General features: G+C 42.8%; 1 protein-coding gene across 2 annotated transcripts; it reads right to left on the reverse strand.

The window, feature by feature from the left end:
* Positions 1–1,468: 1,468 nt before the first annotated feature.
* Positions 1,469–14,499, reverse strand: LOC116360555 (beta-2-microglobulin-like). 2 transcript variants are annotated; one of them, XM_031815309.1, is made up of 4 exons: positions 13,841–14,499; positions 6,777–7,049; positions 4,566–4,601; positions 1,469–3,423 (listed from the first exon to the last, which is right to left on the reverse strand). In XM_031815309.1, the coding sequence occupies exons 1-3, from the start codon at positions 13,902–13,904 to the stop codon at positions 4,588–4,590; spliced, it is 351 nt and encodes a 116-aa protein (XP_031671169.1). In that variant the 5' UTR covers positions 13,905–14,499; the 3' UTR covers positions 1,469–3,423; positions 4,566–4,587. The 2 variants fall into 2 exon arrangements, with proteins under 2 accessions (XP_031671169.1, XP_031671170.1); XM_031815310.1 differs by having other exon boundaries at positions 1,469–3,918.
* Between the last annotated feature and the right edge of the window lie 438 nt (positions 14,500–14,937).

Below are 14,937 nucleotides of genomic sequence, written 5' to 3' on the forward strand. Positions count from 1 at the left end.
AATGTCATGGTCAGCCGACCAGGTTACTCACAACAGCTGTCCAGTAGTATAAAATGTCACGGTCAGCCGACCAGGTTACTCACAACAGCTGTCCAGTAGTTTAAAATGTCACGGTCAGCCGACCAGGTTACTCACAACAGCTGTCCAGTAGTTTAAAATGTCATGGTCATCCAACCAGGCTACTCACAACAGCTGTCCAGTAGTTTAAAATGTCATGGTCAGCCGACCAGGTTACTCACAACAGCTGTCCAGTAGTTTAAAATGTCATGGTCATCCAACCAGGTTACTCACAACAGCTGTCCAGTAGTTTAAAATGTCATTGTCATCCAACCAGGTTACTCACAACAGCTGTCCAGTAGTTTAAAATGTCCCGGTCATCCAACCAGGTTACTCACAACAGCTGTCCAGTAGTTTAAAATGTCATGGTCAGCCAACCAGGTTACTCACAACAGCTGTCCAGTAGTTTAAAATGTCCCGGTCATCCAACCAGGTTACTCACAACAGCTGTCCAGTAGTTTAAAATGTCATGGTCAGCCAACCAGGTTACTCACAACAGCTGTCCAGTAGTTTAAAATGTCCCGGTCATCCAACCAGGTTACTCACAACAGCTGTCCAGTAGTTTAAAATGTCATGGTCAGCCAACCAGGTTACTCACAACAGCTGTCCAGTAGTTTAAAATGTCATGGTCAGTGTTTTCAAGTTTGTATCCAAATTGATTAGTCAACAGGAATCGGGACTAATAAATCCAATGCAACAGCCTGTTTTACAAACGGTGGGCCTACCACATGAGCATTCATAAAATTCCATTGCAGGGGGTAGGCTACACCCCAGTAAGAACGCACCAATGTCTTTTTTTTTGTCTTGTCCAGAACGGCCATCTTTAAAAAAATTACATTTGTGTTTTACAAACGGTATGGACATACATATATGGGCGTTCCTAAAATAAACATTCTGACAACACTGTATGGACATACATATATGGGCGTTCCTAAAATAAACATTTCTGACAACACTGTATGGACATACATATATGGGCGTTCCTAAAAATAAACATTCTGACAACACTGTATGGACATACATATATGGGCGTTCCTAAAAATAAACATTCTGACAACACTGTATGGACATACATATATGGGCGTTCCTAAAATAAACATTCTGACAACACTGTTTGGACATACATATATGGGCGTTCCTAAAATAAACATTCTGACAACACTGTATGGACATACATATATGGGCGTTCCTAAAATAAACATTCTGACAACACTGTATGGACATACATATATGGGCGTTCCTAAAAATAAACATTCTGACAACACTGTAGACCAGGGATAGGCACAACTCCAGTCCTCTGGGGACTGACCCTGGTTCTGTATCACTCAAAGATTGAAAAACAGACGCTGCTTTTGAAAGAAAACCCATCGTAAAAATACAGTTCTCTAATTATCAACAATATTCCTAAAAAATAAATAAAAAACGACTATTTTATTAGACTGTTGATAACTGGTAATTTACAGAAACATTGAAGGATATAAGATTTGATTTCATGGTGTCGATGAAAAAAATGACTCCAAAGCAAAAAGGACATGTCTAGTTTACAAGCAAATACAACAATGGATGTTCTGCAAATTATTTGGGCTTTTAAATATATTTTTAATCAAATTTTACATTGTTGACGATTTGTGCTTGTAACTAAAACCACATCAACATAGGTGTTTAAAATTATGTTTAAAAAAGTAGTGCTCACAACTTAATGGTACCAACTTCAAGGATATTAAAGGAGTCCCCACACATCTAAAATATAATGAATATACTTTATCATTAATTAGTGTTTTTAAAGAAGAGAATGTGATGCTCAGCCAGAAATACCAGCGGATTTTCTAGAAGAGGTCAGCCACACATTGGATTCTCAGCTAGAAGTACTGGCAGATTTTCTAGAAGAGGTCACCCACACATTGAATTCTCAGCTAGAAATACCGGCGGATTTTCTAGAAGTGGTCACCCACACATTGGATTCTCAGCTAGAAGTACTGGCAGATTTTCTAGAAGAGGTCACCCACACATTGGATTCTCAGCTAGAAGTACTGGCAGATTTTCTAGAAGAGGTCACCCACACATTGGATTCTCAGCTAGAAGTACTGGCAGATTTTCTAGAAGAGGTCACCCACACATTGGATTCTCAGCTAGAAGTACTGGCAGATTTTCTAGAAGAGGTCACCCACACATTGGATTCTCAGCTAGAAGTACTGGCAGATTTTCTAGAAGAGGTCAGCCACACATTGAATTCTCAGCCAGAAATACAGACAGATTTTCTAGAAGTGGTCACCCACACATTGAATTCTCAGCCAGAAGTACTGGCAGATTTTCTAGAAGAGGTCACCCACACATTGGATTCTCAGCTAGAAGTACTGGCAGATTTTCTAGAAGTGGTCACCCACACATTGGATTCTCAGCTAGAAGTACTGGCAGATTTTCTAGAAGAGGTCACCCACACATTGGATTCTCAGCTAGAAGTACTGGCAGATTTTCTAGAAGAGGTCACCCACACATTGGATTCTCAGCTAGAAGTACTGGCAGATTTTCTAGAAGAGGTCACCCACACATTGGATTCTCAGCTAGAAGTACTGGCAGATTTTCTAGAAGAGGTCACCCACACATTGGATTCTCAGCTAGAAGTACTGGCAGATTTTCTAGAAGAGGTCACCCACACATTGAATTCTCAGCCAGAAGTACAGACAGATTTTCTAGAAGTGGTCACCCACACATTGAATTCTCAGCCAGAAGTACTGGCAGATTTTCTAGAAGAGGTCACCCACACATTGAATTCTCAGCCAGAAGTACAGACAGATTTTCTAGAAGTGGTCACCCACACATTGAATTCTCAGCCAGAAGTACAGACAGATTTTCTAGAAGAGGTCACCCACACATTGAATTCTCAGCCAGAAGTACAGACAGATTTTCTAGAAGTGGTCACCCACACATTGAATTCTCAGCCAGAAGTACTGGCAGATTTTCTAGAAGTGGTCACCCACACATTGAATTCTCAGCCAGAAGTACAGACAGATTTTCTAGAAGTGGTCACCCACACATTGAATTCTCAGCCAGAAGTACAGACAGATTTTCTAGAAGAGGTCACCCACACATTGAATTCTCAGCCAGAAGTACAGACAGATTTTCTAGAAGAGGTCACCCACACATTGAATTCTCAGCCAGAAGTACAGACAGATTTTCTAGAAGAGGTCACCCACACATCTGTAATCATTTAACTATTTAGTAATGATTCTCTAAAACTCGAAACCCTTGAAACTGGCACCTTGGCACAAAGTGTTATCAAAAATGAAAATGAAAGCCCATGTTGAGCAGGGAAAATTACAGTCATCTCAGCTCTAGTGTAGGGCTGGTCACAGATGGAATGGCCCCCTGTTCAGAAAGATGGGTAAAGGTAGGAGTTTTAGTTATGATTTAATCTAGTTACAGTTAAACTAAACTAATTAACTAATTAACCAATTAACTAATTAACCAATTAACTAATTAACAAATTTTCAATAAATACATTCAAAAGTTTGGGGTCAATTCGAAATGTCCTTGTTTTCCATGAAAACATACATTAAATTTGTTTAAAAATGAATAGGAAATATAGTCAAGACATTGACAAGGTTTTATAAATACCGGTAATGATTTTTAATTGAAATAATAATTGTGTCCTTCAAACTTAGCTTTTTGCAGCAATTACAGCCTAGCAGATCTTTGGCATTTTATAGTTGTCAGTTTGTTGAAGTCATTTGAAGAGATTTCACCCCATGCTTCCTGAAGAACCTCAAACTAGACACTCTAATGTACTTGTCCTCTTGCTCAGTTGTTCACCGGGGCCTCCCACTCCTCTTTCTATTCTGGTTAGCACCAGTTTGCGCTGTTCTGTGAAGGGAGTAGTACACAGTGTTGTACGCAATCTTCAGTTTCTTGGCAATTTCTCGCATGGAATAGCCTTCATTTCTCAGAACAATAATAGACTGATGAGTTTCAGAAGAAAGTTATTTGTTTCTGGCCATTTTGAGCCTGTAATCGAACCCACAAATGCTGATGCTCCAGATACTCAACTAGTCTAAAGAAGGCCAGTTTTGTTGCTTCTTTAATCAGAACAACAGTTTTCAGCTGTGCTAACATAATTGCAAAAGGGTTTTCTAATGATCAATTAGCCTTTTAAAATGACAAACTTGAATTAGTTAACACAACGTGCCATTGGAACACAGGAGTGATGGTTGCTGATAATGGCCCTCTGTACGCCTATGTAGATATTCCATTAAAAATCAGCCGTTTCCAGCTACAATAGTCATTTACAACATTAACAATGTCAACACTGTATTTCTGATCAATTTGATATTATTTAATGGACAAAAAAAAAGAAGCTTTTCTTTCAAAAACAAGGAAATTTCTAAGTGACCCCAAACTGAACGGTAGTGTATAGACACGCATGACTGTAAATCACATTGGATTAAAACATCTACAAAATGGCATATATTACTATTATAAATAAATATAAATGAATGAATCTGAATACCTACCATTATGTCCTGTTCCAGATCCTTACATATCTGCCTCTGGAGAAAACAACAACAACACAGACAGCAATGTTATTGTTTTTACATTCAGACTCCCAACTAACTACAATCCTACCATGGCTTATGCCAGTAAAATGGGATTTAGTATTTTAACCCGACAATCAACTTGTAACGGCTATTGTCGAAAGGAGTGGACCAAAGGAGTGGACCAAAGGAGTGGACCAAAGGAGTGGACCAAAGGAGTGGACCAAAGGAGTGGACCAAAGGAGTGGACCAAAGTGCAGCGTGGAAAGTGTTCGTGATTTTTATTATAAAAAAAAAAACTCTCAAACAAAATAACTTGAAAGCAAACAGTTCTGTCAGGTAACACACTAAACAGAAAACAACACCCCACAAAACCCAAACGGAAATTCACTACTTATATATATGATCCCCAACCAGAGACAACGATAAACAGCTGCCTCTGATTGGGAACCACACATGGCAAAAACAACAAAGAAATAGAAAACATAGATTTTCCCACCAGAGTCACACCCTGACCCAACCAAACATAGAGAATAAATAAGGATCTCTGAGGTCAGGGCGTGACACAAATAGACATTAAGGACAGGGTCAAGCTGCTCATCACCTAAACAGCTCCATAGAATAGAAGGACAGGGTCAAGCTGCTCATCACCTAAACTGCTTCATATAGAATAGAAGGACAGGGTCAAGCTGTTCATCACCTAAACAGCTCCATAGAATAGAAGGACAGGGTCAAGCTGCTCATCACCTAAACTGCTTCATATAGAATAGAAGGACAGGGTCAAGCTGTTCATCACCTAAACAGCTCCATAGAATAGAAGGACAGGGTCAAGCTGCTCATCACCTAAACAGCTCCATAGAATAGAAGGACAGGGTCAAGCTGCTCATCACCTAAACAGCTCCATAGAATAGAAGGACAGGGTCAAGCTGCTCATCACCTAAACAGCTCCATAGAATAGAAGGACAGGGTCAAGCTGCTCATCACCTAAACAGCTCCATAGTATAGAAGGACAGGGTCAAGCTGCTCATCACCTAAACAGCTTCATATAGAATAGAAGGACAGGGTCAAGCTGCTCATCACCTAAACAGCTCCATAGAATAGAAGGACAGGGTCAAGCTGCTCATCACCTAAACAGCTCCATAGTATAGAAGAACAGGGTCAAGCTGCTCATCACCTAAACTGCTTCATATAGAATAGAAGGACAGGGTCAAGCTGCTCATCACCTAAACAGCTCCATAGTATAGAAGAACAGGGTCAAGCTGCTCATCACCTAAACAGCTTCATATAGAATAGAAGGACAGGGTCAAGCTGCTCATCACCTAAACAGCTCCATAGAATAGAAGGCCAGGGTCAAGCTGCTCATCACCTAAACAGCTCCATATAGTAGTTGGCCGTCTGCAGGTGATGATGGTCACACACAAACACAGGAGCCAGAGTTAATTTAGGAGGGGGAACTAACTCACCCCGGGTTTGATCTTGAGGTTATTCAGGTGGCGGGCTCTACAGGTGTACTCCTCTAACTACTAACTACACTAGTAACTCACCCCAGGTGTACTCCTCTAACTACACTAGTAACTCACCCCAGGTGTACTCCTCTAACTACACTAGTAACTCACCCCAGGTGTACTCCTCTAACTACTAACTACACTAGTAACTCACCCCAGGTGTACTCCTCTAACTACACTAGTAACTCATCCCAGGTGTACTCCTCTAACTACACTAGTAACTCACCCCAGGTGTACTCCTCTAACTACTATCTACACTAGTAACTCACCCCAGGTGTACTCCTCTAACTACACTAGTAACTCACCCCAGGTGTACTCCTCTAACTACTAACTACACTAGTAACCCACCCCAGGTGTACTCCTCTAACTACTAACTACACTAGTAACTCACCCCAGGTATACTCCTCTAACTACTAACTACACTAGTAACTCACCCCAGGTGTACTCCTCTAACTACTAACTACACTAGTAACTCACCCCAGGTGTACTCCTCTAACTACTAACTACACTAGTAACTCACCCCAGGTGTACTCCTCTAACTACTAACTACACTAGTAACTCACCCCAGGTGTACTCCTCTAACTACTAACTACACTAGTAACTCACCCCAGGTGCACTCCTCTAACTACTAACTACACTAGTAACTCACCCCAGGTGTACTCCTCTAACTACACTAGTAACTCACCCCAGGTGTAGGTCTTCAGATTCTTCAGGTGACGGACTCTGCAGGTGTACTCCTCTCCGCTGGCTGGTGTGAATCCAACACTCTTGGTGAGGTGGAACTGCCATCCCTGTTCGAAGGCCAGGTCTGTCTGCTTGGCGTCGGGGATCTCCACACCGTTCTTCAGGAGCTGGATGCTGATGTCAGGGGGGTGGAAGCCACTCACGTGACAGATCAGGGTGTTGTCCTTCCCATGTTGCCCTGGGTTACGGCTGTACACCTGCACCTTGGGGGGAGCTACAGGGGGAGGAGGGAATGGTACAGTCAGGCTGGTCACATGATTTTACATGAATTTTTCAACATTCTAAACTTCAAAATCTCCTTGGTCATGTGACCCAACTGACTTCAAACAAGGTTCAGAATGTCCTCTGACTATACCTTCATATCGCACACTCTGATGTTTGTCTACTTTCGTCTCACATGCTATTAGACTTAAATCCGTAAGCTTTTGCAGGCCTTCATTTTACATGGGTGTTTACAAAAATGTTTTTGAAGTTAAACAAAATGTTCCAACCTCCCCAATAACTATCTTTCACCTGGACACTGAAAAGATCCGCAAGTGGCTGTATGGCTCTGTCACTGTCAGACATGCGCAGAGCAGACCGAAAAGGGGAAGAGTAGCTCGACTTGAACCACAGGGGTTTCTCTGTAAAGAGAGAGTAATCCTAAAGCCACAGACACACCCCTTGACTTTCAATTGGCGCCGTTGTTGACCTGTATGTATTCTCTCCTGATTGGTCTCTGTGGTGCTTAGCCAATGGGAACTCCATCTCTCCTGATTGGTCCCTTTGGTGCTTAGCCAATGGGAACTCCATCTCTCCTGATTGGTCTCTGTGGTGCTTAGCCAATGGGAACTCCATCTCTCCTGATTGGTCTCTGTGGTGCTTAGCCAATGGGAACTCCATCTCTCCTGATTGGTCTCTGTGGTGCTTAGCCAATGGGAACTCCATCTCTCCTGATTGGTCCCTGTGGTGCTTAGCCAATGGGCACTCTGTTGCCGGCCCCATCATAAAGGTTTTTACACCGCCTGTCAGTCTGACTGACGTGCCAGAGGTACGAGGATACACCTCCTCCTTTGGATTTATGGGTAACAAATATTTCCAAACACTTTGGATCCTTTTGTTGGACAGTTAGAAGACACAATGCATCAATGCAACAACATGTTTTGGGTGGGGGATGAAACTGTCACTTCAGATTTTTTTCTTATTAAAGTCTACAACCGCTCTACATTTATTCACTCTGTGACAGGGTTGGATCCTATATGCTATTTATTTATTTTTTTGTCCTGTAAATAGTTCAGTGCCTATAATTTAGGCTGTGTGTAGAATGGGGGCATGAAGGAAATTACCTCTACTAGATTATAGTGATAAGGAAAACAGCATACAAATGTGGCTTGTGTATTCATTTGCCTATAAACTAATCAGACTTCCGTTACCATGTGTTCAGTTCAGCCATGTGTTCAGTTCAGCCATGTGTTCAGTTCAGCCATGTGTTCAGTCCAACCATGTGTTCAGTTCAGCCATGTGTTCAGTTCAACCATGTGTTCAGTTCAACCATGTGTTCAGTTCAGCCATGTGTTCAGTTCAGCCATGTGTTCAGTTCAACCATGTGTTCAGTTCAGCCATGTGTTCAGTTCAACCATGTGTTCAGTTCAGCCATGTGTTCAGTTCAACCATGTGTTCAGTTCAGCCATGTGTTCAGTTCAACCATGTGTTCAGTTCAGCCATGTGTTCAGTTCAGCCATGTGTTCAGTCCAACCATGTGTTCAGTTCAGCCATGTGTTCAGTTCAACCATGTGTTCAGTTCAACCATGTGTTCAGTTCAGCCATGTGTTCAGTTCAGCCATGTGTTCAGTTCAGCCATGTGTTCAGTTCAACCATGTGTTCAGTTCAGCCATGTGTTCAGTTCAACCATGTGTTCAGTTCAGCCATGTGTTCAGTTCAACCATGTGTTCAGTTCAGCCATGTGTTCAGTTCAACCATGTGTTCAGTTCAGCCATGTGTTCAGTTCAGCCATGTGTTCAGTTCAGCCATGTGTTCAGTTCAGCCATGTGTTCAGTTCAGACATGTGTTCAGTTCAACCATGTGTTCAGTTCAGCCATGTGTTCAGTTCAGCCATGTGTTCAGTTCAGCCATGTGTTCAGTTCAACCATGTGTTCAGTTCAGCCATGTGTTCAGTTCAACCATGTGTTCAGTTCAGCCATGTGTTCAGTTCAGCCATGTGTTCAGTTCAGCCATGTGTTCAGTTCAACCATGTGTTCGGTTCAGCCATGTGTTCAGTTCAGCCATGTGTTCAGTTCAGCCATGTGTTCAGTTCAACCATGTGTTCAGTTCAGCCATGTGTTCAGTTCAGCCATGTGTTCAGTTCAGCCATGTGTTCAGTTCAGCCATGTGTTCAGTTCAGCCATGTGTTCAGTTCAACCATGTGTTCAGTTCAACCATGTGTTCAGTTCAGGCCTATGATTTCAGAGTTCAAACAAAGCCAACAACTGCTTCCTGTGTGCCACTGATAAAGAACCTGGATGTGGCCCAAAGACTGACTGGGTTAGTCACTTTATTTAACATGTTTATAGTCTTTTGACAACAGTGACGGCAACTAAGACAATTTATAATATAACCCAATGGACGGCTAATTCGTCATTCATCATTGATATGATTTATAACGTGTTACACTTTATTTTGTTTTTAGATGGAATGTTTTGCCAACGGTGGTTCCATGTGCTGTAACTAGGAATGAAGATAAGAGTTCAACAGAGGTAAGAACACAAACAGGAAGTGCAGTCTTTGTTGTTGAAAATGTCTGCTGTACCTCATCCACACTGAAGAGGCTCTGACATGTACATCCACCAGGGATAAAGAGGAAGTTAACGCTCTGACATGTACATCAACCAGGGATAAAGAGAAAGTTAACCAGGGATAAAGAGGAAGTTAACCAGGGATAAAGAGGAAGTTAACCAGGGATAAAGAGGAAGTTAACCAGGGATAAAGAGGAAGTTAACCAGGGATAAAGAGGAAGTTAACACTGTGTAATGTACATCCACCAGGGATAAAGAGGAAGTCAACCAGGGATAAAGAGGAAGTTAACCAGGGATAAAGAGGAAGTTAACCAGGGATAAAGAGGAAGTCAACCAGGGATAAAGAGGAAGTCAACCAGGGATAAAGAGGAAGTTAACCAGGGATAAAGAGGAAGTTAACCAGGGATAAAGAGGAAGTCAACCAAGGATAAAGAGGAAGTCAACCAAGGATAAAGAGGAAGTCAACCAGGGATAAAGAGGAAGTTAACCAGGGATAAAGAGGAAGTTAACACTGTGTAATGTACATCAACCAGGGATAAAGAGGAAGTCAACCAGGGATAAAAAGGAAGTCAACCAGGGATAAAGAGGAAGTCAACCAGGGATAAAGAGGAAGTCAACCAGGGATAAAGAGGAAGTTAACCAGGGATAAAGAGGAAGTTAACACTGTGTAATGTACATCAACCAGGGATAAAGAGGAAGTTAACCAGGGATAAAGAGGAAGTCAACCAGGGATAAAGAGGAAGTTAAACCAGGGATAAAGAGGAAGTTAACGCCGCAAAACATTTCGTACTTATTAGAAGTAAAATGTCTGTTGACATGATGAAAAAGTTTTAAAGGTCTACAATTTCTGTTTAATTTGTCAACATTACATTTTTATTCATTGATTTACTGGCCACCATTACTGTGGTTCCCTGTTCAGTATATGTATTGTCGAGCCTACCTCACTCTCCATCCCTGTCCAGTCTACCTCACCAGCTCACTCTCCATCCCTGTCCAGTCTACCTCACCAGCTCACTCTCCATCCCTGTCCAGTCTACCTCACCAGCTCACTCTCCATCCCTGTCCAGTCTACCTCACCAGCTCACTCTCCATCCCTGTCCAGTCTACCTCACCAGCTCACTCTCCATCCCTGTCCAGTCTACCTCACCAGCTCACTCTCCATCCCTGTCCAGTCTACCTCACCAGCTCACTCTCCATCCCTGTCCAGTCTACCTCACCAGCTCACTCTCCATCCCTGTCCAGTCTACCTCACCAGCTCACTCTCCATCCCTGTCCAGTCTACCTCACCATGTCACTCTCCATCCCTGTCCAGTCTACCTCACCAGCTCACTCTCCATCCCTGTCCAGTCTACCTCACCAGCTCACTCTCCATCCCTGTCCAGTCTACCTCACCAGCTCACTCTCCATCCCTGTCCAGTCTACCTCACCAGCTCACTCTCCATCCCTGACCAGTCTACCTCACCAGCTCACTCTCCATCCCTGTCCAGTCTACCTCACCAGCTCACTCTCCATCCCTGTCCAGTCTACCTCACCAGCTCACTCTCCATCCCTGTCCAGTCTACCTCACCAGCTCACTCTCCATCCCTGTCCAGTCTACCTCACCAGCTCACTCTCCATCCCTGTCCAGTCTACCTCACCAGCTCACTCTCCATCCCTGTCCAGTCTACCTCACCAGCTCACTCTCCATCCCTGTCCAGTCTACCTCACCAGCTCACTCTCCATCCCTGTCCAGTCTACCTCACCAGCTCACTCTCCATCCCTGTCCAGTCTACCTCACCAGCTCACTCTCCATCCCTGTCCAGTCTACCTCACCAGCTCACTCTCCATCCCTGTCCAGTCTACCTCACCAGCTCACTCTCCATCCCTGTCCAGTCTACCTCACCAGCTCACTCTCCATCCCTGTCCAGTCTACCTCACCAGCTCACTCTCCATCCCTGTCCAGTCTACCTCACCAGCTCACTCTCCATCCCTGACCAGTCTACCTCACCAGCTCACTCTCCATCCCTGTCCAGTCTACCTCACCAGCTCACTCTCCATCCCTGTCCAGTCTACCTCACCAGTTCACTCTCCATCCCTGTCCAGTCTACCTCACCAGCTCACTCTCCATCCCTGTCCAGTCTACCTCACCAGCTCACTCTCCATCCCTGTCCAGTCTACCTCACCAGCTCACTCTCCATCCCTGTCCAGTCTACCTCACCAGCTCACTCTCCATCCCTGTCCAGTCTACCTCACCAGCTCACTCTCCATCCCTGTCCAGTCTACCTCACCAGCTCACTCTCCATCCCTGTCCAGTCTACCTCACCAGCTCACTCTCCATCCCTGTCCAGTCTACCTCACCAGCTCACTCTCCATCCCTGTCCAGTCTACCTCACCAGCTCACTCTCCATCCCGGTCCAGTCTACCTCACCAGCTCACTCTCCATCCCTGTCCAGTCTACCTCACCATCTCACTCTCCATCCCTGTCCAGTCTACCTCACCAGCTCACTCTCCATCCCTGTCCAGTCTACCTCACCATCTCACTCTCCATCCCTGTCCAGTCTACCTCACCAGCTCACTCTCCATCCCTGTCCAGTCTACCTCACCAGCTCACTCTCCATCCCTGTCCAGTCTACCTCACCAGCTCACTCTCCATCCCTGTCCAGTCTACCTCACCAGCTCACTCTCCATCCCTGTCCAGTCTACCTCACCATCTCACTCTCCATCCCTGTCCAGTCTACCTCACCAGCTCACTCTCCATCCCTGTCCAGTCTACCTCACCATCTCACTCTCCATCCCTGTCCAGTCTACCTCACCAGCTCACTCTCCATCCCTGTCCAGTCTACCTCACCATCTCACTCTCCATCCCTGTCCAGTCTACCTCACCAGCTCACTCTCCATCCCTGTCCAGTCTACCTCACCATCTCACTCTCCATCCCTACTTTGGACTTATTAATAACATGACTCTTGTACTTTGCCCTTTTCCTTTATGGTTGATATTAACGACAAAAAGGAGATATTATCTGTCTCTCTCCTATCGTGTACCGCTGTTAAATACTGTGGGGAAAAAAAAAAAACAGGGAAAATAAGTACTTATTAAAAACTACAAAATACTATAGATAAATATTAAAGAAAAGGGTAAACACAACACTGGACTGAACCCCCTAACTGTCAAAATAATAATAATGTACAACAATATAGAAGATACATGACCAGAGGTTATGCAATATGGGTGTATATCTACTGCACGCTTCTTAGGGACCAAGGAGTTATTGACATTTAAAACTATGAAAAATGTACGTTGCACTGTGTGATTATAGAGTACACAAACAAGAGTGTGCAATATAGAAGGGTAGTCAGTGGACATTCTGCACCTTGCTTGAAATCAGTTGGGTCACATGACCAAGGAGCTATTGACATTTGAAAGTTTGTGAAAAATTCATGTAAAATCATGTGAGATAAAAATGGACAAACTAAAGGGTGTTCAATATAGAAGAGGAGTTGGTGGACATTCTGAACCTTGTTTGAAGTCATTAGGTCACATGACCAAGGAGATATTGAAATTCAAATGTTTAAAAAAGTTTGAACTTTGTTTACGCTCCCTAACTAACTAGGACTACAACATTTTGCTCACATTTCCACATGTTTATTAGCTTTGGAAAGCGAATTCATGTCAAAATCGTGAAAATAAGACCTGTGCAATGTTGTTCTGCTATTTTTTCCAACATCATGACACTTATTTGGAGTCTGTGGCTCAAGTGGTTTGAAAGCTATTGAGGTTTGAAATCGCGAATATCCGTTGAATATCCAACTTCAAACACGCTTTACCTCGGTAAACTATTATGACCCCTCTATGGAAAGGGAAGGTTCTCACAAACACGTTTTGCACCTATTACCTCCCCCATAGGTGTCATGACTCTTCAACACATACAAAACGAATGGAAGTATGGAGGTAGTTTTGTGCCTTACAAAAATAAGGGGTTAAATGATATATAGATATAAAAACAAACACTTCAAAAACCTTACGATTTATTTTTAGACTTTTTTGCCATTTAAGAATGTTATTCAATGCGTATATATCGGCACTAATAGTAAACATCAAATTCAATATTGTATCAAGTAATAATAGCTGCCTAATACTTTGTTTATTGTTTCCTTAAAACAATGTTAAGGAAATATCTGTTTTCACGAAGGTCATGGGTGACAAAGACAATCCCTTCAATAATTATGACAAAGTGATAAACTCTTAACCTCTTACATTCTTTTGCGTTTATGAACCCCAGGAAGACGCAGAAAGCGATCACGGACAAAACAGTTTTCATGATTTCTTTCCAAGGCTGAAAAAATATAAAACTGCGACAAACAAAACAGACTTTGCAGCCGGTGTCTGAAGAAAGCAAAATATATATTCTTCGTGATATGTAGTAAAGCCGCACCCACTTCGATTAATGCGCCAATTGAAAATCGTACTTCACAGTTGCTATGCAGGCTTCACCTCTCGATGTTTCTCTAGGTTGATCCAGGGTCGTCGCTAGTTAATACAGCCACAAAGTCATAATCATGGCTAAACCCCACCCATTTATCTGATTTTAAACCCAACCGTAACCACAGTTGCTATTAACTTTGTGCCTAACCTTAAATTGAGACCCAAAAAGTTACAGGGCTAGAAGAGAAACAGCTTTTGTGAAATGAACGTGAGAATTTACTTTTCATAGCAGGTTAGGAGAATTTGGATAAGGTTTGGAAAAGGGTTTGCTGAAATGCAAAAGAAAAAAAACATGAATTTGACAAAAGCGGTATCCCTTCTAGCCATGGCAGTCTGTTACAAAGTTGACGCAATCTTTCTTTTACCAGTTACAATGCTGGACATGCATTGCATTGAGACAAAGTATGGTAATAAAGTATAGTGTATGATCTGATATGTCAACATTGTGTCATCACCCATTATAATGCTGTAGACTACTCCTCTGCACACATTGCCTACCTGCCTTGGCAATGTGAGTAGCTTATTACAAGCACATTACTGATTAAATGATGAATAGAACTTATCAAAACGGACTTTTGAACATGACTGAGTCGATCACAACAAGTTCTTACAGTTAAAGAGACATTTACTTTTCTGCTCTTCTGCACACCAATATCTCTACCTGTACATGACCATCTGATCTTTTATCACTCCAGTGTTAATCTGCAAAATTGTAATTATTTGCCTACCTCCTCATGCCTTTTGCACACATTGTATATAGACCCCCCCTTTGTTTTCTACTGTGTTATTGACTTGTTAATTGTTTACTCCATGTGTAACTCTTTGTTGTATGCTCACACTGCTATGCTTTATCTTGGCCAGGTCGCAGT

This window comes from Oncorhynchus kisutch, unplaced genomic scaffold (genome assembly GCF_002021735.2).
Source record: "Oncorhynchus kisutch isolate 150728-3 unplaced genomic scaffold, Okis_V2 Okis09a-Okis19a_hom, whole genome shotgun sequence".
Taxonomy (NCBI): domain Eukaryota; kingdom Metazoa; phylum Chordata; class Actinopteri; order Salmoniformes; family Salmonidae; genus Oncorhynchus; species Oncorhynchus kisutch.